The sequence below is a fragment of the Neophocaena asiaeorientalis genome, unplaced genomic scaffold (genome assembly GCF_003031525.2).
Source record: "Neophocaena asiaeorientalis asiaeorientalis breed wild unplaced genomic scaffold, Neophocaena_asiaeorientalis_V1.1 scaffold123, whole genome shotgun sequence".
NCBI classification, from domain to species: domain Eukaryota; kingdom Metazoa; phylum Chordata; class Mammalia; order Artiodactyla; family Phocoenidae; genus Neophocaena; species Neophocaena asiaeorientalis.
In genome coordinates this window covers 11,278,768-11,303,921 of record NW_020173666.1, presented here as the reverse complement: position 1 = coordinate 11,303,921, position 25,154 = coordinate 11,278,768, and the positions used below count along the sequence as shown (strand labels likewise).

The 25,154-nt window shown below is 42.2% G+C and overlaps 1 protein-coding gene across 4 annotated transcripts in view; it reads right to left on the bottom strand.

Annotated features, from left to right (window-relative positions):
* The window catches only part of ARID1B (AT-rich interaction domain 1B), a 364,765-nt gene that overhangs the window by 29,443 nt on the left and 310,168 nt on the right, over positions 1-25,154 (bottom strand). The window contains exons 8-10 of one of the 4 annotated variants that reach the window (XM_024747856.1): positions 14,440-14,585; positions 5,821-5,912; positions 4,939-5,097 (exon numbers count right to left, since the gene is read on the bottom strand). In XM_024747856.1, coding sequence (XP_024603624.1) covers positions 4,939-5,097; positions 5,821-5,912; positions 14,440-14,585 — 397 coding nt within the window. Of the gene's footprint in view, positions 1-4,938; positions 5,098-5,820; positions 5,931-14,439; positions 14,586-25,154 lie in introns of all 4 variants that reach the window. The other 3 variants (XM_024747859.1, XM_024747857.1, XM_024747858.1) reach the window with 3 other exon arrangements.

The following is a 25,154-nucleotide window of genomic DNA, read 5'->3' as shown; positions in this document are numbered from 1 at the left end:
GTGACCAGCTGAAGCTCTGGCGTTCGCTCGTAACCACCTGCTTTCCCGACTAAAGATTCCTTGAGCTTCTCTGCCAAGGTCAAGGGGCTGTTTAGATAGTTTAATACATTTCTTAAGCAGCCACGTGTTAATCACAAAGACATGTGCTATTTCATACTCCCAGCATATCTATGGATAAATACACACGTCTACTTTCATGTGCCCACTTGGTTTATACTGATGCTCTGATTCTTGGTCTTTTATTTTTCTAACTATGTATTTGATTCTAAAATGTCAAAAGTTGCTGTTTCATAAAGAGCCCAACTGTGTCTTTTTCCTTTCTTTTATGTCTCTGTGTTTGTAACGCTATTTGTGCACTTGTAATATCTGCAACTCCGGGATCATCGTGCAAAACCACTTGTAAAGTCTTGACAAAGATTTCCTTGGAATAATAATATACTTCATTTAGTCATGTTTATTTACTAGGTTGTCATTTGCAGTGTATAGCTCTTATTTTAGATGGAGTTTTTCTTAACTCTTTCCCACTATATTTAGCTCAAGATAATTTTAAACATACTGCTGAAATGGGGGCAGTGGTGGTGGTAGGGCCTGAGAAAGGATGCTTGAGAATGAAACTAATCACGCTGGTGAGTGGCAGAGGTCCCTCCAATTAACATGTAATTTTCTCAAGCTGTTCTGGCTAAAATTTTAAGCCTTCAGCTTTAGAATTATTGAAGCATAAAATCTTTACGTAAAATATATAAAACTGGGTAATACAGTTGATGTAAATAAAGAAAGTAGAGTGGTAGGATAAAACAAATAATGTGATCTTTTAGAATTTGACGCTGAAGCTAAAGAAAGTTACTTTAGATAAGAACTTAAAGTATGTATACATGTTCCTATATATGTCTATAAACTCATGTACATACCAGATCATGGAACATACTCCATAACCAAATAAGCTTTTAAAATTTATTTACCATATTCTCACACCCAAGGAATATCTGACTCGGAAAAGAAACTGTTCTAACACATTTTACACTGCGTTCTCATACTGGGAACGTTTCAGAAACTTCGTCATCATTAATGAGGTAGTTATGAACAGAGGTTTCCAAATCATAGTTTTGAAACTTTGTCTTTATCGGGAGGTACACTGAAAACAATGGACCCAACCTTTTTTAAAAAAAATAAAAATTTGAAAGAAGAACCAGAGGAAAAAACCATTATCACCTAAAATCAATTAAAACCACCACCATGAACCTCCCCCTTGCATTTCATCTGTGAAGAACTGAGAGGAAAAGCCTGAGATTCCATTTAAAAAGAAGAGATATAAAATCAGTCGTTTCAGTTTACAGTCACTCTAGGTGCTCCGCCAACATCCCGAGTAAAAAGATCCAGCTGCTGTTCCCGGCCAGGTCCTCTCTAAACCCAAACCGTGGAAGGGCTCCAGGAGAAAGTTAATCGTGGCCCAAGCAGTGAGACTGTGAAGTGTTTGTTCCTATCTATGAAAGAAGGGGATTCTCGTCACCTGAAACCGGCCTAAAGTAATGATTTACTTAGTTTGACTATCCACATTTTAACTTTTCTTACCTTTCTTTGTTAAGTGAACTTAAGTTTAATTAACTTCTACATATCTCAATTTGTTCTCATAAAATTAGAAAACCTTAATGAAGATAACAGTTTTTAATAGAATTGTTTTACTTTTCATAGTTTTTAGATCTTCAAAAATGCATTTTATGGTGCCATAATGTAAAAAAAATGCATCTGTGTGCAAAGAGAATGGTCAAGCCTCAGTTTTATGTTAGGTCCTAGAAGAGGCCTCCCCCGATGCCGGCTCCCTGGTCTGAATCACCATCGCAAGCTTTATTGTCCTTGGTGGCACCTGGCCTCACAGTGCACAGAGGCCTATGTTTCGCGTGGGATTAGCTGTCTGCCCTCCACTCTCCTGACTGGACTTTAAGTCCCACAAGGCAGGAACTGGGTTGATCTTGAATCACCAACAGTGACAGCACACTGAAGGTACTCAGTACATGATTTGCTCTGAGTGAATACTCAGATGGACAGGCAAGGTCTGAAAAGTCTAGCACCATCCAAGTAAGAATTAACAGCCGATTAAAATATTCTATAAACAGGTTTTCGGTGAGTGAAGTGCTAAGTGAATGTGGACACACAATCTAATAAGACTGAGAGCTGAGAAGGGACTGGTGGGCAAGTACCGTCTCCATTCCCAGCCTCCTGGGCTGCACGCTGGCCCATTCCCAAAGTTAGTATTTGGGTACCCAAACAGAGAAAAAGGACATTAAGAGAAACAAAAGCCCTAGGAAATAAAGACTATACACTTTATCCCTGATCAGGCTCAAAACATACTTTTTTTTGTTCAGAGACATTAATTATGATGTGACCTTTGAATAAACGTCATTCACACTCTACCCATTGAACAATGGGCAAGAAAACTAGCCCCGAAGAACGCTGGTTAACTTTTTCGGGCCACTAGCACCACCTCATACTGCTCTGGTGTTGTAAAAATTGTATCCTACTGCATGAAACAGTCGTGGAGGCAAGAAAAAGAAATGGAGATAGCTGAAACGTTACAGCAAGACATTACTGTGGTGCCACAAATGTTTTCCTCGCATATAACTTAATTAAGTCTATAAGTACACTTTTCCTCAAGTCTTCGAAGCAGATTTACATTTCAGCAGTCTTTACCATATGCCTGGTAATATGTGTATATGCATGTGTATGTGCAAATGTTTATTTTTATTTTAGAATGTTTTGTAACAAAACAGCGCTGGTCCATGGCACACTGTCAAAGCATAGAACATCTCTGTTATTTAGTCCATTTCAGGCCTGCCATGAGATAGGCTTTATTAGAAACACTGTTAGGAGCAATTTTAAGTACAAATTAAAGTTGTATCTCAGAAAGAGAAGTTAAATACTCTTCAATATATATCTGCAGTGATTTGATAGCAGAGATAAGTTTAGGTCCTGCATAACAAGCTCCTTTAGTTTCCTTTCTTGAATGAACATCTCATTAGAGGGTGGTGCTGTTTTTTCAACACAGAGCAATCTCTAACACCTCCCACTACCTCAAACCACATCTTCTGCTGTTCCCTTGTTCTAAGACTGGAGCCAGAAGTTTGCTTGTAAATTCTTAAACCAAAAAATGGCTATGGTACAGGGAGAGATAATGTATGTAGAAATATTAATGAAATCAACAATTCAGTTTTCTTTTTTCTCATATTTAAGTAGAAAGGAGAGTTTTGATAATAGTTTCCTACAGGACTTATTGGATAGAGATAATGTGACTAGTAACTTAAAATAAATATCTCAATCATTCTTTATAATTCAGAAATCAGCAAGATGGAAATTTTAAACCTATAATACGGTCTATTAGTAGTCTTTAATAAGTTATTATTCTTAATTATTATCTTAAGGTTTTAAAGATATTTTCAACCTCTGAAATCTTCCCCTCTGAGCCAATAAACAAATGTTTTTGAAAAGTTATAGCTGGGGTTCTACCTGTTAACTTGATAGTTATCACTGATTCAAAAACACTTTTTCTGTGATTAAAACAAAACACCAGAGTAGATCATGGGACCGCCCCCCCCCCACCCCCCAGTGTTGGCTGCCTTCTGAGACTCAAAGCAAATAACACAAAGATATCAGAATTAAGGAGCTGCACTCTCTCTTCCATTAGTTCTGCTTAATCCATATTAGAAGCATTTTTCATTTCATCTCGGTGGTTGAAAAAGCGAAACATATGTCTACAAAGGAGGTAACAGCGAATATTGCCCTCTCTTCCTCTGAAAAGGAAAATGCTGGTTATACTAGAGCTCCACATGAATTTTACAAACATTTACTGGAACTACCAAGTCTTCAAACCTTCAGCTCTATCTGCTTAAACCAGCGAATGGATAATTAATAGCAGCCTCCTTTTGGGGTTTTGACTAGATTGCCAGATTCTGCAGTCAGGGTCTTCTTCCCTCCAACTTGCTTTTCCTGAGCTGTGCTCTTCAATACATTGTCTTGCAAAAATTAGCGCATTAATTAAGCCTGCTTGGCAAGTAATTGCATGTTAAGATTTTTTTTTTTTTAAAGATCTTTTGATTCCTTATACGAATGTAAAATAAAGGTTACGACAGTGCCATTCTTCTTCTTTTTTAATGGCACAGAATTAATTTCTTTAGTAGGAAAATAAAGGCCTAGCTCTACAGACAGAAGAATATTAAGGCTAAAAAAATTCCCTTATATGCACATTTCCATTTTTGTTTTTTAAAATATCGTATGAAATCAACACTTAATATCAAGATTATGAGCAGGCTTGTGCAGGATATAATTTTTCTATCTCAACTGATTCTAATGTAGGCACACATTAATCTAAGAGTAGCATTCCAAATATTCACATGCACTAACATTTCTACAACTTTTCTGTTAATTTCTGATAAGCAGATTGAAACAAGGCCTGGCTGATGATATGCTAAACTGTGCCCAGAGTGTAATATTTATATTTTCAAGATAGGCAGTTTTGAAATAAGATGTTTCAGACACAATAGCCGATGAAAGATTTAGGCCAAAGGCCAAACTTATCATATACTCCATGGCTGCTATTAGTTCCCATGTAAATGGACAGTTAACTCATTTTAAAGATCTTCTATAAGCGCACAATGGATTAGACATTTAAACAAAGTCATTGCGTGAAGGAGTTTGGACCCAGTAACACAATCACATGCTTCGTATAGAGACGCTTCTTTATATCAGTGGTTTCATTACCAGCAATCAACTTATGTATGATGCATATAAACTTTACTCATTTTGTTACTACTATAAAGAAAACCCTTTCATGGATAAATTATGAAGAAAAAGTCTTATAAAACAAATAAATAAGCAAGCATTAAAATAGAATTAATTATCAAAAAACCCCAAAAAAACAAAAAAAAACAAAAAACCAGAGCCACTTACAGGGCTTGATGGAGTCTTTGGCCAGCCTGGGCTGCTAATGCTATCACTTTCATCTCCATGAAATGAGGAGATGCTAGCAGAGCTGGGGGACATTGGGGAAGGGACTGGCAGGTTGCCGGGGGTTGGGGGCTGAGAAATACCCTGAGAGCTGTAGCTATCCTGTGGTAGAGGAATAAAAAAAAAAAAAAAAAAGACAAAGGTAGGGCAAACTTTATTTAAAATAACAAAAAGCACATCCAGTTTAACAGACTAATTTTTATATATAATAGATATATATATATATATATATAAAGACATGTACAAACAAACACACAAAACCACACACATATAAAAGTATTAAAACAACATTCTTAATTAGTATAACTTGGTAAGTTTGCTGGATGCTGGATAAGACCACTGAGCCACCATGCTTACTTCAAGCTTACATGGAATGCTAAGCATGGGTTACCCCTTATGAAAGAAAGAAAGGAAAAAAAAAAAAAAAAGCTGTTCACCTTATTTATCAAATAAGGTAGGAAAGCAAAATATTAAGTATGTTGTTGTTGCTAAGGCGGCCAAAACAGGAAGCTACAAACTGAAGGCAGAGAAAATGGCTTCAAGTACCAACCAGGCAAGATCCCTTCCTTCTCCCCACCCCCGAAGCATTTCTCTGGGTGGGTCCTGTCCCTCCACCCCTCTCCCCCAGCCACGAGTTAAATGCCATAAGAACTAGTAACTTTCAGATCCACACCATGAGGGGGGCGGGGAAAGAAGACTGCAAACGTTTCGCACAAGATGGAGGCATGCGGAAGAGAAGAGACCAAATGAAAAAAAGTGAGGAGAGAGCCACACGGCAGCTGCAGCGAGCAGACCCCACACCGCGTGCAGAGGAGAGAGGAATACCTTCGACTTGCTCTCCGGCTGTGCAGTGCCTTCTTCTTTACCATCTGCTTTGAGAGGCAGGGGCAGTTTGGATTCACCAGGAGACATCATATCTGCAAGACCCATAGATGCTAATCGAAAACAGGAGAAAAGAGTTTGGGATTATACATGATGTGTCAGGCTGTGCTGCCGCTAACACAAGCTACTGAGTGATGGGGCACCCGAATTTCCCTCCAAGGAAGGAAAGAAAAAAGGAAAAAGAAACTGTAACTCAGAGAATACTCATTTCTGAAATCTAAGTAGCATGACATTCTGGCAATCCTTTTTTATCTTAGGGGGAAAAGAAGCAATCATTTACTCAAGACCTAAGCCACTGAAAGTCAACGTTTATCAATATTATTTTTTCAAAATTATTACAGCTTTAATAGAGTAGGTGCAAGTAGAAATATGCCCAATGTCTAAATTGCTCATGGGGGATTCAAATGCTGGATATGTCTATTTTCACTGGTGGACCAGAGGATTTATTGCTTTCTTAACTTCCTAAATTCACATAATCCATAGTCTAAAATCATTTACCACTTTATATTGTTTCATTTGAAAATCGCATCTATTACATATGGCATAGGCTACAATAACGGAAGGTGGTTGTAACAGATGACTTCAAAAATAATAATCAAAAGTAATTTTTGAAGGAGAGGATTTCTAATTATTTTGCAATGGGGCTGGTTTCCTTTCATTCTGGTGCAGTGCACACATGGATCAGTCCTCAGCCTCAGCTCAAATGCCCAGGTTAGACACCCACACCAGCTCAAGTCAACCCTACGATCCCAGGCAAAACTCATTTCCTTAGCTCCTGGCTCAGAAATTCAATCAAGTTCATTTAGGCTTTAGAATGAAAGGTTCACCAAAGAACAACGGATTTACACGCATTTATTGCCAACACTACTAGATATTTTCAAGTCAAAAATATGGATTTAGATTTCCTTTTAAAGGAAGAACAAGGCTACAGTAGGGAATCAGTGCAGATATCCGGGGAATAACAGCTGAATTTCTACAGAACCCCACCGTGCAAACCATCTGCACAGCACTGGGCTGTGAGTGTCACACCACACAGCTGTGTGAGGAGGCAGAGTGAGGAGAGGTGGAAGGAGAAAAGGGAGAGGGGAGAGAATCACGAGCCTTGGAAATGAGTGAAAAACCGAAAACATTCCCATTTCAAAATAAAATAAACCTTGAGGCTTTATGAACAGGACCCATTTTACATTCTGCAAATCAATGCGCGGGCCTAACCACGGCAGTGCACATGCAGCACGATGTGGGGGGAAAAAAAAAGCTTTAAAAAAAGGCTCCACAGATTGCCCACTACAAAATGATTATTGCACATATTCATGTATTACTATGTTTTAGAAAATAATTAGTTTTAATTACAGCAGTGAGAGAGTGAGCAGGGCTCTGGCGAATTGGCTGGCAAGCTTTGTGGTGCTAATTTGCTAATATCGTTAGCATCATTGCAGGTTGAGACCAGAGGTCCTGCCAAAAAAGCCTACCCAGGCACGTGCCTGTGAGTTTACATCAGCACACTCAATGATGCGCTCTGAAATGCCTGTATTTTCCATGGGCACGTTGGCTTGTTTTTCAAAGCCCATTTGCAGCTCCGTCAGCCCTTGAAGTCATCACCACACACACAAATCATAATTGGGATGTTTTTCTTTTCCTTTTTTTTTTTCCAAATTACTTTCAATACTTAGACTTTAAGAACTGGAACAAAAAGCTTTTTCAAGTGATGCAGCTGCAGAGAAAAATCTATTGGGATCAGCTAAAAATGCTGTTATTTTTGTGAACGTGTGAAACCTCAAAAAAGCAGCTGAGAGATATTACACCAAGAAGACAGCCTCGTGCAAAGTAGCGGATTGCTTTCGTGCAGTTTTACCCCTTGCGTCTAGCGAGATAGGAACCAATAAATCTATACATTAAGAAACCCCCTTTGTAGAAGAAGAGATGGGGAAAGAAAGCAGGATGAGTGTGGAAAGAGGGGCTTCTTTATGAAAGCCCACATGTCCTTGCTAGGTATTCCCAGAGTGGGTTCAAAGGGACGACAGCCACACAATTTCAGAGAAACTGGCAAAGCCATGGGCACACGGCTTAAGCCCTGCTCCTCCTAAGGTTGTAACAGATAGTTTGGTAGCATTTATAATAGATTATGCCTGAATATTACTTTTGAAAAATAGTAATTTCTTTCTAATTCCTTCTTCATGCATGAAATGTGTTAATGTACATAAAAGGCGGGTTTTTTAGCATAAAGAACTAGGCCGATATTGTATTATGATAATTAATGACAATTTACAGTGATTTAAAAATCACACTTAGATGAATATAAGCATGTATATTGGTTTGAAATTCCCCAAACTTCTTCATTTCCTATCATATATTTTAAAATGGGCATTCGGGGGATGCAAACATATTTCGAAAATTACATTGCTGGGACTTCCCTGGTGGCGCAGTGGTTAAGAATCCGCCTGCCAAAGCAGGGGACACGGGTTGGAGCCCTGGTCCGGGAAGATCCCACATGCTGCGGAGCGACTAATCTCAGAAATTCAATCAAGTTCATTTAGGCTTTAGAATGAAAGGTTCACCAAAGAACAACGGATTTACACGCATTTATTGCCAACACTACTAGATATTTTCAAGTCAAAAATATGGATTTAGATTTCCTTTTAAAGGAAGAACAAGGCTACAGTAGGGAATCAGTGCAGATATCCGGGGAATAACAGCTGAATTTCTACAGAACCCCACCGTGCAAACCATCTGCACAGCACTGGGCTGTGAGTGTCACACCACACAGCTGTGTGAGGAGGCAGAGTGAGGAGAGGTGGAAGGAGAAAAGGGAGAGGGGAGAGAATCACGAGCCTTGGAAATGAGTGAAAAACCGAAAACATTCCCATTTCAAAATAAAATAAACCTTGAGGCTTTATGAACAGGACCCATTTTACATTCTGCAAATCAATGCGCGGGCCTAACCACGGCAGTGCACATGCAGCACGATGTGGGGGGAAAAAAAAAGCTTTAAAAAAAGGCTCCACAGATTGCCCACTACAAAATGATTATTGCACATATTCATGTATTACTATGTTTTAGAAAATAATTAGTTTTAATTACAGCAGTGAGAGAGTGAGCAGGGCTCTGGCGAATTGGCTGGCAAGCTTTGTGGTGCTAATTTGCTAATATCGTTAGCATCATTGCAGGTTGAGACCAGAGGTCCTGCCAAAAAAGCCTACCCAGGCACGTGCCTGTGAGTTTACATCAGCACACTCAATGATGCGCTCTGAAATGCCTGTATTTTCCATGGGCACGTTGGCTTGTTTTTCAAAGCCCATTTGCAGCTCCGTCAGCCCTTGAAGTCATCACCACACACACAAATCATAATTGGGATGTTTTTCTTTTCCTTTTTTTTTTTCCAAATTACTTTCAATACTTAGACTTTAAGAACTGGAACAAAAAGCTTTTTCAAGTGATGCAGCTGCAGAGAAAAATCTATTGGGATCAGCTAAAAATGCTGTTATTTTTGTGAACGTGTGAAACCTCAAAAAAGCAGCTGAGAGATATTACACCAAGAAGACAGCCTCGTGCAAAGTAGCGGATTGCTTTCGTGCAGTTTTACCCCTTGCGTCTAGCGAGATAGGAACCAATAAATCTATACATTAAGAAACCCCCTTTGTAGAAGAAGAGATGGGGAAAGAAAGCAGGATGAGTGTGGAAAGAGGGGCTTCTTTATGAAAGCCCACATGTCCTTGCTAGGTATTCCCAGAGTGGGTTCAAAGGGACGACAGCCACACAATTTCAGAGAAACTGGCAAAGCCATGGGCACACGGCTTAAGCCCTGCTCCTCCTAAGGTTGTAACAGATAGTTTGGTAGCATTTATAATAGATTATGCCTGAATATTACTTTTGAAAAATAGTAATTTCTTTCTAATTCCTTCTTCATGCATGAAATGTGTTAATGTACATAAAAGGCGGGTTTTTTAGCATAAAGAACTAGGCCGATATTGTATTATGATAATTAATGACAATTTACAGTGATTTAAAAATCACACTTAGATGAATATAAGCATGTATATTGGTTTGAAATTCCCCAAACTTCTTCATTTCCTATCATATATTTTAAAATGGGCATTCGGGGGATGCAAACATATTTCGAAAATTACATTGCTGGGACTTCCCTGGTGGCGCAGTGGTTAAGAATCCGCCTGCCAAAGCAGGGGACACGGGTTGGAGCCCTGGTCCGGGAAGATCCCACATGCTGCGGAGCGACTAAGCCCGTGTGCCACAGCTACTGAGCCTGCGCTCTAGAGCCCGTGCACGACAACTATGAGCCCGTGCACCACAACTACTGAAGCCCGCGCGCCTAGAGCCCGTGCTCCACGACAAGAGAAGCCACCGCAATGAGAAGCCCGCGCACCGCAATGAAGAGTAGCCCCTGCTCGCTGCAACTAGAGAAAGCCCGCGCGCAGCAACGAAGACCCAACGCAGCCAAACATAAACAAACAAATAAAATTTTAAAATTACAATGCTATATTATTTTGAGAGATAAATAAGTATAGAATATAGGGTAATAGCTTTACTTACGATGTAAGTTTTATTTTACTAGATGGATCATAAGGTCTTTCCTTACTGTGGCTTTTACTATTCATTTTGTTAAAATGCTTATTTTTGACTTCTTACCAGAATTCTCAATGAATACTGCAGAGAGCCATATGCTTTCCAGGGCACTGTTACTCCAGGGGCACTATTTTTTTCTTCTTTCCCAGAAGAGAAAGACCACCAATATTATAAGGATTTGTTAAATTTGTTAAATCAAGTCACTGTTCTTCCTCCTCTTGACATCAGTAATCCAGCATGTAAAGTTCAGACATAAAAAGGGGCAGGAGAGAACTTTCTGACTGCAGAAAGTGCTGTGTGAGTACTGCAAATACATTTCGACTAGTAGCCTCTGGCTTTACCATTGGAATTTAAGAGCTAGAATGACTTCTTGGAGTAAGTGCAGGTCAAGGTCCTAAGGCAGTTATTCCACCTGGATTTAATATATTCAAAAAGAACATAAAGAACATATGGTGCAAGTAAAACGGGCCTTAAACATCCATTCCTACTCTCCCAGCTTCCTTTCCTTAGTCTCCCTGCCAGGCTGCAAAATCATTCCCAGAAGATGGTAAAACAGGACCAGAAACACACAAACAGATCTTTTCTGTTCATGGTAAATAACATACCATACTCCGTAAAATATCTTATTCCTTGTTTTTGAAAACACAAAGGGTCTACCTACGTGTATACATTTGTAGATAGTCATGACTATTTTTATATGTGGCAAATATATAAAGAATACTCTTAACACATACAAAGGGTATGAGAAAAGCTCAGGAGAAACACTTGTCTCTGGCTGGATCAGCAAGGCCTTGAAAGAATCCCCCGAAATTTCCCTATGCTGACATACCTCCAAGGGGACAGTGCATGGCCACAGTGCCATGTGGCTGCTCATTTACCACTTGTAAGTTATTCAGATGGAAATGCCCTATACTTTGTACAGTGACTTCTGGTGAGGCAAACTTAGAATCACAGACAGTAGATATGTTTTCTAGCATTTAGATTTCTTCTTGAAGGCGACAGTTTACATGCAGATAATTATACGACTAATGGATATTATAAAATGAAACATAACTAAGTACAATGTAACAACACAAGTATTATATAAGGGTATATTTAACAAGGTTATACATAATTTATAATTTTTCCCGTAGTAATACATAATTCTAGTCTTTTAGTCTAACTACATATTTTTAAAAAGCTTCTTTAGAGGGAAACAATCCCCACTGCTCACCATCCCACTTCTCCCCACATCTGAAGTGAAGAAAGAGGTGCCACCTTCACAGTCACACTGACTCCATTTAAATAATTACTTGCTCACTGAGGCTTGTAACAATTTGTCACTACACAGGAGGACCGTTTTTGGCCCTGCACACTGCCTACAGCACAACCGTCTGAACTCAGCAAAGGGGATGCTGGAATGCCGGCTGCACAAAGCTGCTAACTGAGGTTCATAAAACCCCACTGGCCATCATTTGTATTATCTGCACTTTCTCCAAAAGTGTCCTTTGTTGGAGAAAACGCTTTGCTGTTGTCACTGGGAATTTATCTCCATGAGCCCAAACCGAGTAATCTGAGGTGGTGATGATCCAAGCCATTTCTGGCCCATCTCTAGAAAAGTCAAGTGTATGCCTTCAGACCAAAACTCCTATCAGGAGTCACACTGTAACAGTCTGGGTTCCTTTGTCATTCCTGTTTCCCTCAGAGATTGTAACACAGTTATAGCAGATTCACATGTATCTATCCAGAGAGAGACACAGTAAATGCTAAATCATCAATATTCCTTGGAGATGCTGGATGATTACTTTCTATCAGGTAGCGTTTGACTTAATAAAACTGGAATCAAATCACATAAATGGGCAGAGGAAAATTTGGTAAATTATTAAAAATTCAATACTTCAAAATGCACAATGCAATTAAAAAAATATATATACTACTAGTAGCCCATACAAAAGACGGTGAGGATAGACGGCCTTCCCCTGAACATTTCCTCTGTATGAAGTAACAAACAGCTGAGTTATCTGAATAATGATAATAAAAAGAAACGCTCTCTGTGCATCTCCATTAAACTGGTTATTCCTCGGGAATACATACATCTTCTTAGGCAGGGCATCTATTTGTTGTTGGCTATTGTTTGTGGTTCTGGGGTCCAAAGGAAAAAAGGGAAAACTGAGTATTGCTAATAGTGGGTGAAAATTTATTGTGTAGTTTCAATGCTCTGAAGTAATTTTATTTCAGCAAGTCAGACAAAACACATCATGTCATAACCCCAATACACCATTACCTCGGACAGTGCTGGGAAGGGAAGGGGTAGCTTCTAGCTAGTAATGCAAGCTTTTTATCTTTCATTTCAAATGTAAAAACATGCACCTCGGGGCTTCCCTGGTGGCGCAATGGTTGGGAGTCAATCTGCCAATGCCGGGGACGCGGGTTCGAGCCCTGGTCTGGGAGGATCCCACGTGCTGCAGAGCAACTAAGCCTGTGCGCCCCAGCTGCTGAGCCTGCATTCTAGAGCCCGCGAGCTACAACTGCTGAGCCCGTGAGCCACAACTGCTGGGCCCATGTGCCACAACTGCTGAGGCCCGCGTGCCTGGAGCCCATGCTCCGCAACAGGGTTGGGATGGGGGGGACGCTGCAGTGAGAAGCCCGCGCGCCGCAGGTGGGAGTGGCCCCTGCTCGCAGCAGCTGGAGAAGCCTGCCCGCAGCAACAAAGACCCAATGCAGCCAAAAATAAACAAAATAAATAAATTTAAAACAACAAAAACAAAAACATGCACCTGCTGGGATGAACGCCTGCTTAACATCAGGAAGGGCTGTTGGATTTATTTATTTAAAAAGCTTCATTTTCACCAGTACTATCTATTTTTTCCTCTTCCATAAACTTTTAAAGAGAAGTAATCAGGAAATGGCACTATTAAATTAGACCCTAGAAACCAACAACCCTAGAAGCTCAGATGGGATGCAAGCCCAGCCTCTAGCTGACTGTCGTTCCTGACAAAGAAACAACAGCTCCTGGGGCGTCTTTCAAAGATGCAGAGGTCAGAAAGGCGGCGAAAGGCAGAGGAAATGAAAAAAGGTAATAAGAGGGAGCCCAGCCTCTGACTCCACAGTGTTTTTCTAACACATCATAAAGCACTGCTGGACGCACAGCTGGCTATGCAAAGCTCTGTAGTAACTAAAGGAGGGAATCCTACCCAAAACGTCGGTGCCAGAAAAAGTTAACAGGTCAGGTGAGATACGGCATCGTTTTCTCATGTGAAGAGCAGTGCTCAGCATCACTAGATAGGGGGCTTGTAAAGGGTGGTTCGGGACCTTGGGGGCCTAAGAACGTGGAGCATTTGCAGAGTCTTAGACATTTTTGTTATTTCCACAAACCGACAGCACACTCTTACTCCACTGATCAGATGGGATTTGGTAAGAATGCAATTGTTGAGATCATAAAGTGTGCTGAAAAAGTTAAACATCATGAAAAATTTAAAACAATTCATTTAAAAATGTATAATTTCTCAACAGCGACAGTAAACAACTATTTTCATGTGTAAATTTAAAGGTGAGTTTTCCTAAATGAAAAGAAAACTGTTTCAAACACCCCCTTGTCCTGCCCTTCAATCATTTCCTCTGAAACATGAATTTTAAATATTTATCTCGACCACTATCAAATGGAGATAGACTTTGTCACGGAATCTTCCAAGACTCCTAATAATGCCCAAAGACAAAAAGAGCTTAGTGTATATACTTTGCAAGCAATCTCCAATGACACTTGAAATATGTCCACATATTACACAAACACAGAATGAATAAAAACAATTTACATAAAGTGTAATGTAATCCTCAAGTCTTAATAGATGGAGCAAGTATCCGAGCAGCAGAGAAGTAGTATTTTCCCCCTTTTCACCCAATGATCCGACTGCTTGAGTTGCTTTTATACTGTCACTGGTACCAGCCTAAGAGGAGAAGAGGGAAGGGGGAGGACAGCCCTCAGAAGCACAGAGCTGCCAAGGTTACCTGTGGAGCTGTTCACCATATTGGGCGTCATGCTGTAGGGGGGCGCCTGGGTGTTCATCAGCCCAGAGCTGTTGCTCATGGGCTGGCTGTAGGGAGAGCTGGAAGCCATGAGTCCGCTCTGATTCACGCCGGGAAAGCCGCCTTGCCTATACGAAGAGAAAGCACACGCATACGTATCCGGACCACGCACGGCAGCAGCAGTTTACCCCAGCAGTCATTTCTCATAATGGCAGTCATTTATGCAAGGGGTTGCTCCCTTAAAGTAATTTATTTCCTGGACCAAGAGGCTGAACTCTACTGCTAAGTAATTATTTAATATACTATGTAAAAATTCCAAACAATGTAAGTTCCACAGATAATCATGTCTGGTGTTCCAGGTTATAATTTATATAGAGGAGTATAAGCAGGAAAGGGGGAACGTGAAATAGGAACAGGAATTACAAAAGCAAGCAAAATTAATTTCTAACATTTAAAAAGATCTGACTCTTTGTTAACACTACTTAATATCCCTGCATCGAAAGCCAAAAGTCGAGAAACAAAAAAACGAATGGGCAGTGTGAAAATGTTGTTTAAAAACTTTTTTCTTTGACCTAACTTTTCTGATATAATGAATCCTGGAGAAAGCATTTCCAAAGCTCCCTTCAGCATTCTGCGATTAGGTACTGTTAAAAACACATCAATTTCCCTATATTAAAATTACACAGTAAACATCAGACTTCCACTTCTTTTGCAGGACGTCTCCTGTGACAGAAGGGAAGGGGAGCTTTTAGACTGGCTGTACGTGTCCCAGTTGGCTCCCAGGCACCCCTCCCCCACTGCCGTGCAGACTCATTTTTCTGGTGACTTAGTTTTGTTAGTTTTGTGCCTACGCTCTGCTCTGGGAAAGACAAACTTCTCTTCACTCTTGCAAAGAGGAAAAGGGTATTCTTTGATCTGAAGGAGACAACTGTCACATAATGTCATGTCTCTAACGGCTGGAATGAGACAGGGAAAGGTGGGGAGAAGAGGTTTAATTGTCCCAGGAAAATTACAATGCAAAAACAAAGATGATGGCAATGTGGCAAAATCCTGAAAAGACTCCACTGTTGTCGTCAAGCTTTTCTTATGTAAATAGTATACATTTAAAAACTTATCAAACTTTTGGCGACTAACGTTTACTCTTAGGAGTAGAGCTGATAGGAGAGGTAAAAATCCCCAGACACGTTGTTTATCTGTTCCAAACTAATTGTAATTACAACCCCTCCACCTCCATTAAACTGTCATTCGGTGGCTCTTAATGCATAATAGTACAAAAAAAAAAATTTTAAGAGATCCTTTGAGAAATTAACATAAGTCATTAAAAAAATACTATTCTTTTTGTGTAGCTATTTTCAGTGGATTTAACTTTCTGCTTGGTAGAAGAAGTTCCAACATGGTCTATCTGAAAATTCAAAGTACCAAAGATCTGAGTGGTCTTTTCTTTCTTTTACATATTTTACCAACCATTCAGAGAAGTTCTGTACAAACTAACACTTATGATGGTTTGGAAAGAATGTTCCAGAAGTCTGAGAGGCTACTGTTGTGAGTGAAGCTCTAGGAGGGGGGGAGTCTTACTTCTGCCCTGAACCGCAGCTCACCTACCCCTGCTTCGAATAACTAATGCTGGTGGGACTAGACGGCAGTTCATTAGGGTGAGCCCAAGATCACCCAATGGCTTCCGATTAACCCCTCGTCATCAAATACTTATAACACGCTGCCCAGCAGCTATGAACATACCCCTATATGGTTAGGGTCTTAAACATCAGCAATGTAGACTGTTGGCACTGACTTCACTATCTTAGGTTCTCTTCTGAGGAGTTTCATTCAAAAAGACGATTTAGCATTCGTGTCACTGTTTCAAAGGAGATCAAGTAGCACCTGTTGGGACTGTCCTCTTAATTTCCTTAGCTGATAAATCACATGAAGAGCATCCTTAACTTAGGAACAGGCTGTGCTTTGTGGAGACTACTTCCAAGTCAGTGATTGCTTTGACCTGTCCTTCAAGATCCAGTTTTAGGGGCAGCCTCCTCTAAGAAGGCCGCCCTTATTCTCCGACCTGGAAGCTCTGCCTTCTCCAGACTCTGTGCCTATATAGCTTTTTATAGCTTTATAGCTTCTGCATTTTCCTTTATATATTAAAATAATTTATGTTCATGTTTTGGCTCTTATAGGTGTATATGCCTCCTGAGAAGTACAAATGAGCACATCACAGCTACTGAAAAGTCTTTGTTAAATGAATGAATTGATGGAGAACATTATCATTGTGAATAGGCATTTTGAAAGATGGCCCCCTTTTCAAACTTCCACCAAATTCAGTTTCACACGTGGTGAAACTAACGTGTGTATGAAACGAACAGTTCCTTAAGCACACTTGTTTATAACTAAGGCGGAAAAAGAGAATCCGAGTATAAAATCCATCAGGCAGATGGTTCCATTAAGTAACCTCAAAGGCCCAACTCTAATCTACTATTTCTCCCCCAAGTCTGCACAGTTCATCCTCAATCACTGTAAGACGGTGAAAGTGCACATAACAGAGGTTTTAAAAAATATACTTAAAATAACAAAAAGTTAAAGATTTAAAGGTCCATGTGGTGGATGTCAGTTGCTGGTTACAACGGTCCTCAATTAAACTATGCCTATGGTTTCAAGAGTCTGGTTGGAAAGCCAGGGCTCTTGACTCTGTCACTAGTGACACCTTCCACTGTCACTGGGATCCAGGGGGAAAGTCACTTTGGCTCTCTTAGCCTCAGTTTTTACATCTGAACATGGAGGAACTGATAATGATAAAAACATCAATAACTTATCAAGTACTTACAAATATGCGTGGCATGATTTCTAGGTACTTTACACATTTAATTTTTTAAGTTCCTGGAGGAAGGGAGGTGGCATTATGTTCACAGAGAAAGAAAATAAGGATCAGAGAGACTAAATAACTTGCCTGAAGACACACAGTAAGTGGCAGAAAGAGAAGTCCCCAAGCCTGCTTTCAGCCCAGTATGCTGTATACTTCCTCTCTAAGGGCCCTGTAACAACGCTAACTCTCGATGAGACACCTTCCTTTTGTCTACCATACTCCTCTTTTGGTGTAGAAAGTGACAAATCACAGCGGTGCTTTCCTCTGGGCTTCCTGGAGGGCTCACACAGTGAGAGGTAGTGGAAGTGGACAGACCAGCCCCCTGGACACCGGCCTTGAGGAGGGAGTTTATCCTGGGTACTACGGGCCTCTTGGGTAGTATCCAAGCAAGGAAGGAGCTGAGAGGGAAACGGGCCTTCCCAGGAGAGCAGGGCATGTGCGGCCACGAGCATAGCACTTGGCCACCTGTCTAAATGGGGGAGAGAGCCAGTCTGTCATCATCACAGAAGAAATCCTATTCATTACTGCTTTGGAAATGACTGCCAAGACTATTGGTAATTTTGAACAAGCAAAATGGGCTTGATACTAAAAAAGAGCTTTCAATGCCCTCTGTTGAATTTTGGAAATCGAGACGATTTGTTTTTTTGGAAGGACACATCAGATGGTTGCCTCTCTGACTAGGCCGAGCGCTCCAGCTCACTGCGGTGTCGCTGACAGAAGAGCACTTCCAGGGCTCACAACACAAAGCCGATTCGGTTGGGGCGACTCTACCATTACCAGGACCACAGCCGCCTGAGAGGATGCTGGTCCCTTTCCAGAGGCAGCGCTCGCCGACGACCAGCTCTCTTTCTGACCACAGCAACATTTGGAATGCTCCAAATGGAATTAGGAGAGCAAAGAAACAAGTCACTAGTTTCCTGCTTTCAAAAGGAAACAAGAGCGACAAAACAAAAACAGGCAAAAATACAAACTGACATGAGGGAAATATTTGCAACGTAAAACCCTACCAAGACGTACAACGTAAGTTGTACCTGGAAGAGCAAAGTGCCCTACCTCAATCTTTGGGTCTGTGAACTGCTGGGATGTTGTTTCTAGCGGGTCTATGGGCTCGGATGGTTTTTGTTACGAATGACCGCTCTCCTGATGGCACGGATTCCTAACCCGCAATGGCTGTGGCAATGAATGCCCAATAATGTCTGGGGGGAGGGGGGACAAACATTGGAAAATAACGGTTTGTTGCTGTCATGCTGCTGAGGCAGCTACTGAACTGTGCCCCGTGGAACCGACCGTGTTGGGCGGTGCCACAGATCACAAGGCGCTTACTACCACGCGGCCCTGCGCTGGCCGGGGGCCAGGGGGCCCGGGCACAGCCCGGCAGGACTCCCCCGGCTCAGGAGTGCCGAGGTGTGACGTAGGCGGTTGCTATGTAAACGTGCGGACTTGCAGAGGAACCAGAGGCACTTGAATTGGTCTTCAGTTGGGACTAGACCTAAGTGTTTAAGATCTGTCATTCCATGACAAAAAGCAGGTTATTCCAACGAGAATGATTCAGAAGTGGAGCTGGCAGGCGCCCTTCCCTCTAGCACTCCTCGGTCTACACACAAACAAGTGGTTTCTCATAGTTCGTCCTTTTATTCACTTTGGAGATTTCTCAAACATTACACATTAATCTGCCAATAAAGGGCTGGCTTTGGGGGAAAAAAAACCCAGAAGCAAATACCAATTTTAAAGTGACCATTTCCAATGGTTCACCGTGAAAACAGAAAGGAGAATACAGCTTCCCACCACAGTCTGAATTTAGCAGGTAAAAATGTCAGTATGAAATCCAATACAGAGTAACCACACATTTCTAAATATCGTGTTTTTAAGTCACCTACGATAAAATTTAAAGTAAAATAAAGTCTGTATATGATTTTCGTGCTTTAAAAGAATATTTAGGCCATATTGTTTTAGCAATCACCACTACTTTTTCTCAATAGGGATAGACTGGAAAGTGTGAAATGTTTATTTTGAAAACGAATGGATTTCTGACACAGCTCTTTGGAGGAGGGTAGGGACAGACAGAAGAAACGCTCTGGAAATAGACACCAGGTGAGTGAAGCCACTTTATATAAAGTCTAGTGGCAAAGACACACGGAGAGAAGCTGCACTCTGAAGAATCCTAGCACTGAAAATATCATTATTGAATTATGCTCAAAAGGAAGATAAAGCAGTGCATGCTTTATTGGACAACGGCATGACTGCCAAACATATGTATCTTTCTCTATACGGACTGTCACTATGGATGTAGTTTAAGTTATGAAGCCAGAAAAGACTGCTTACTGACAAAATAAATGAGACTAACACTAAAACTTGGGGTACTTTCCCACTTCAGCCCAGTAGTTATCAGAACCAGGAGCTTGAAACTTTGAAAAGCCCGATTCCAGCAGTTCAACCTCGGAGAGCTCCAATCGTATACACAACATTACAGAGGATGCTCTATTTTAATAAACACAAATAATCGGGTTTATAAACAAATAATTTGCACGTACGTGTCCAGATCATTGGTGAAACAGACTTTCAACCTGAGTTACACAGCAGCTCTTCCAAAGCAGTACCAAGAGGGACATTCAGTCAAGATTATTTAAAATCTAATATCTGAAGAATGAAAATCACTAGCTTTGCCCCCAAAACAACACAATCAAAACAGAAGTGAAAGCTGTCCGAACTGCAGCCCATTTTCGGTGTGGCTAATCCATCAGTACACCTGTGACAGCAAATGCAACTGCCGTTCTAGTGGGGAAATAATGTTATAATCTCAACAAGCCAGTTGCTTTGGCTAGAAATCAACCCTGTGAAGGTAAAGTGACACTTATATCCTTAAACCAAAGACAAAGAACAAATCCAAGTGCCAATGACTTAAAAATCTGTAGATTCCTAGAAAGATGCACAGCCCACACACTACTTTTTAAAAAACTGTTGCACCCCTTTCACTCAGGAAGGCGTGCTATAACAACAAAATTAGTCAGAAATACCTTCTGTGTAGCTGACAGTTACAGACATGTGTGCCTGATGGGTGTGGGAGGGGAAGGGGAGGAAGGAGCCCACCGGCAGGCCCAGACAAAAGCAAACACGAGTCAAGTAACCAGAGCAGGGAGTGTCCAACTGCAACCACGCCGTGCGGATAAAGGAGAGGTGCACGCACTGGGGGTGCTTATAATGAGGAGGTCAGAGCACGTTCCCTGAGGAAGGGATGCTGGCCCCTCTGAACCCCCTCCTCAGGTGAGATCTGAGGGATGGAAAGGGACTCAATCAGGTGAGGAGGAGAGAAGAGGAGAGGAGAGATTTCAAGAGATGAGAGGGAGAGGGCGGGGGCCAGGTCACATGAGGCTGACGGTTCCCTGGGGTTTCGCCTGTCCCCTAAGAGGAGCTGGCAGAGACTAGGGGTTTAAGCAGGAGAAATGGCAGAAAAGGATGTGCATTTCAAAGGCATGGTCCTCTGGCTGGGGGGCGGCGGGGAGGACACAGCAGAGGCAGGAAGGACGAACGCAGGGCAACAGGTGTGTGGCTGTCACGCGAGTCCAGATGAGAGAAGGTGGTGCGCGGAACCGGGGTGGGAGTGACGGGGAGCTGAGCGCTCCCTCAGAGGTAGACCGGCAGCACTCGGTGATGAGTCAGACATGGTGGGGTAAGAAAAGGTGGCCCGACGTCCCCTGGCTGCCCGGCTGCACAAGGGGCAGGTAAGGGGCCGCTGCTGCGCGGAAAGACCAGCAAGAGACGTGAGCTGCGCTCTGGACACGTGGGGTCTGAGCGGCCAGGAGGCCACGTCGCGGAGGCGGCTGGAGACCCAAGTCTGGGAAGCGGAGGGCGGGTCCTTTCCGTCAGCCTTTCTCCTTAGGCAGGAACGCCCTTTACAGTACTTCTTGGTCTGTTTTCTAAGATCCTCCCTGTGTGAACATCACCTCTTTTCGAGGCAGCCTGTTCCCTTAAGGAGAGCTGAAGTGGGTATGACGACAGCAACAAATTAGCTAGAACAACAATTATCAGTCACTTCCCAGCTATAAATTAATAACTCCCCAAGCCCTTTGGTAATTGATACGTTTAAGTTTTTTTTTCTTTCTTCCTTTAAGCATGGACAAAGAGGAATGTAATAACATTCAACGTCTCTATGAAAAAGTCCCTTTCAATAGAGGGGAGGGAGTAATGACTTTCTTAGCAAATCCTCCAGAACCGTCTTTAGTGAGTGTATATTTGCAGATGACTCTTCAGAGCATAGCTTCTCCCACGCGTGTCTCTGCCATGGGCCTATATAACGTGGCGCTGCCCACTGGGCCTCTCTGCGCCTAAAGCACTCTGGTTGTCTCCACCTTTCTCCAGAGAGCTGTATTTTCACCCCTGCATCTCAGTGAAGCTGTTTCCGCCAAGCACGGAGGAATCCTGCATATTCCACGCTGAATTTCCTGAAACCCTGTAACATCAGAAACCTCGTTTCCCTTTCTGTTAACTATTTCCTGCAGACTCCTCAAAGGGCTCCAACCTGCTCCCAGCTCTGCTCCTGGCACTCACTCTAAAATGGCACCTGTCGTGCAATTTCAAGATTCAGTACTTCCTTTTCGCTTCAGTGCAGGTAACCCGTTTTAGTTGTTCCTAAAGCAGCTGACTGATCTTCACCTTCTCTCTCAAAGCACAGGAGAACAAATAGAGCTCTAGGCTTCTGAAGCGAGACACTTCCTTGTCGGAGAGTGAAGAAAGTGCAAAAACTATCTGGCTCCTTGAATTTTGGTAATTGCTAACTAAGGATGTTCTCTTCACCTCAAAGTTGATTTTGGTTTGTTAAACCCATTGTTCTGTTCTTACGAACTGTTTACTGGCAATCCTACGAAAATGAACTAAAAAACTCCCTTTTGAAGATGCTACATTCAGAGGTTTTGACATCAGCACTTCCTTCAAGGGCAGGGCGTTAGGAAAGCCACAGGCCCAACACCGGGCCCCAAACCTGTCCTTTCCCTGCAAGAGGTGAGCCTGGCACTTTGGTGGGTGGGTGCTGGCACTCGTGGCTGCTGACTGGCCTCTAACAAGACGTAACTGGCACAGTTCCCTTGTCTGGTAAAAATGAGATCTGTTGAACCTTGTGAAAGAGAAACTAGTTGCCTCTGATGTCCCCCTTAGAAAGAAAAAAGTGCCCCTTTCTAACTGCATTATATTAAAGATCTTTAAGAAAGTTTATCTTGAGATCATAATGCCATTAAGACCTCGAATGATTTACAAAGAAGGCTATTCCTTCTCTGCGATAGGAGTTCCCACCTTTGCACCAGGACACTCCCTTCCTGGGTACAAGCCGTTAAGGGAGAGCGAACTGACACGGGGGTGGGTCTCCTTGGAGGTCTGGACGCTTGGGACGCAGGCAGCAAATGGGCGTGGCAGCTACCGAGGAGCCAGGTAGCAGGTAGCAACGAGCTGACCCCAGTGCTGCTTTAGGAGGGGACAACTGAGAGGGCACAGGTCTCACATGCATTCAGACTTCTTGTACCTTAATGGACCAGGCTGTCGGCTAAAAAAATAAAATGGAATTTGGGTCCTGAGATCCGTATCTCATACATTTTACCACAGCAACATTCTGTCAGACCCTCTAACGAGGAATGCACTTGTCCAGGGCCGCAGTGCCAGGAAATATATCAATATGGTTATTTCCAACTTATGAAAAAAATCCTCCTAAAATTCTTACAGATTTTCTGAGCTAAAGGTGGCCTTGGGCCACAAAGTTACTTAATTTATTTCAGCAAAACACCGTTCAAAATTAGGGTAAAAAATGTTGTAAGAAAGGCCTGATAGCTGAGCAGAACTATAGTTCTTTACGTCCACGCCAGGTGCTCTGGCCCGAGAAGCTGGAGCGGCAGGACCCGGCAAGTTCGTACCGGTAGGTATTTAACAATCAAAGGCAATCCAGTAAGAGTTAACTTTTAAAGCAAGGGACGAAACCTTGTGGTTTGGTTTTGCTTTTTAATCTACGTGATGGAAATGGAGTTCAAAATAAGAATGAAGGTCAAGATTAGAAGAGCCTCAGGGAGTTGCTGCCACAGGCTTAACGCTACCAGCTAAGAGGCCCTCTGGGCAGTCGGACAATGCAGCCCCCCACCTATGATCTTCACTCGGTCACCCATGACACCTCCCCAACCACAGACTGGGATAGACCAAGACCCGGATCACCGCCTCTTCATCGCTTACAAACTCTTCTTGTTGCCTTCGGCCCCAAACCCTGCTGAGGTTATGAGATTTCAGACTGAGAACAACTTGACACTTCCTGGTTTCAACCTGAAAGCCTTGCAGGTTGGTGCTGAGGCCAATGGTACGACCTGAGACAAATGTGATCTCAGCACTCCTACCTTTAACAACTCCGAGCAGCTGGGATTGGCTGGGCTGTGTTGCTGACTTTTTTCCAGTGACGGGTGGACTGTAATGCTGATTCTAGATGTGATATTCCCAGTTTGTCCGGTGTGAACATGTGGTATGTGGGGGAAGAGATGTTAGTGGGCCCATGAGGTTAGAAAGGAAGACAAGTGGCCTGGATGAGTAAACCTGGGCACACACTCCACTGATGGAGGACTGGCCCGGTTAATCCGAGCCCCAACCCAATACACACATCATTGAGAGCTCCCTTAGACGTAAGGACAGCACCCAGCTGTGAGAGGTGCAGACTGGGACGTGGATAGAAGACATTCTGAATTAAGAAGGCAGTTCTAGGAATGGAGGGGAACTTGGAATATCTCAGAGTATCAGGAAGATACTGATATCTGAGAGGATGCTCGGAGGTAGAAAGTGAGACAAAAGATCGCCAAAGCCTGAGTCACGGTGTCAGGTCTGTTTAAACATCAGTTCCTTCTAATTCTATCCAGCGTCCCCAGCTCTAGTCCAGTCTTTTCTTCCGTCAGCGTCTATCAGGTACAAAGCACGGGCTCTCCGAGCTTGGGCTTTCCTGCCTCTTCCCTCTGTGTTTTTCACTAGTGCACCTGAGCAGCAGGAATCCCTAATGCAATCCCCAGATTTGTGCTGGTCTTCTACCCCAGGATCACCCAGCAGGTTTATAAAAGATACAGGCTCACGAGCCTCACCTGGCGTGAGGCTGGGGTGAGGGTGTGTGTGTATATTTAAAAATCTCTCTAGATAACAACCAGTGGTTTAAGGAACTTCAGAGACTTGAGTCCATTAAAGGTTTGCTGTACATTTCATACTTCGATTCCTTGGATCTCATTAAACTTTAAAAAAAAAAAATCTCTCTTGGTGTTTTAAAAATTAGTGTTTTACGACTTTTTGACTTGAAGACTCATAAATGTACTTTATGGCTGCTCTAATAGTTCTGGAACTCTGAAAGGTCTGACTGAAATCAGAATCTTGAAATACCAACACAGCAACATGCATTCCAATTCTAAATTCTGAAGGCAAAGAAGGAGCTAAAAATTAAAGCATAGTGTTTAGATGTTAAAACAAAGGCTAACATTTAATTGTAAAAATTAAAACTCTATTTAAGCCTTTGAAATCGTTTCGCTTTGTCTTTCAATAACATGACTTCTCAAATCATAGCTATTATTTTAATACCTAATTGTCCAAAATCCAAAGGGCTGAATTCTTAGTTAACACAGACCACTCACAGCTCTTTAAGCCCATGGACCCACTATGACTGAGGTTGCACACACATGCGTTTTCGCCCCTTCTCTTTGATGTGTTAATGCACTATCTCCATTACTGTGTTTCCACATCAGTGCCTCCTAGCCCATCAGCAGACTGAGTCATACCGGCTTCAGAGGAAAAAAACAGAGAAAAAGTGCCTTGCTGGCAAACAGCAACAGGTGAAATTAATTATGAACAC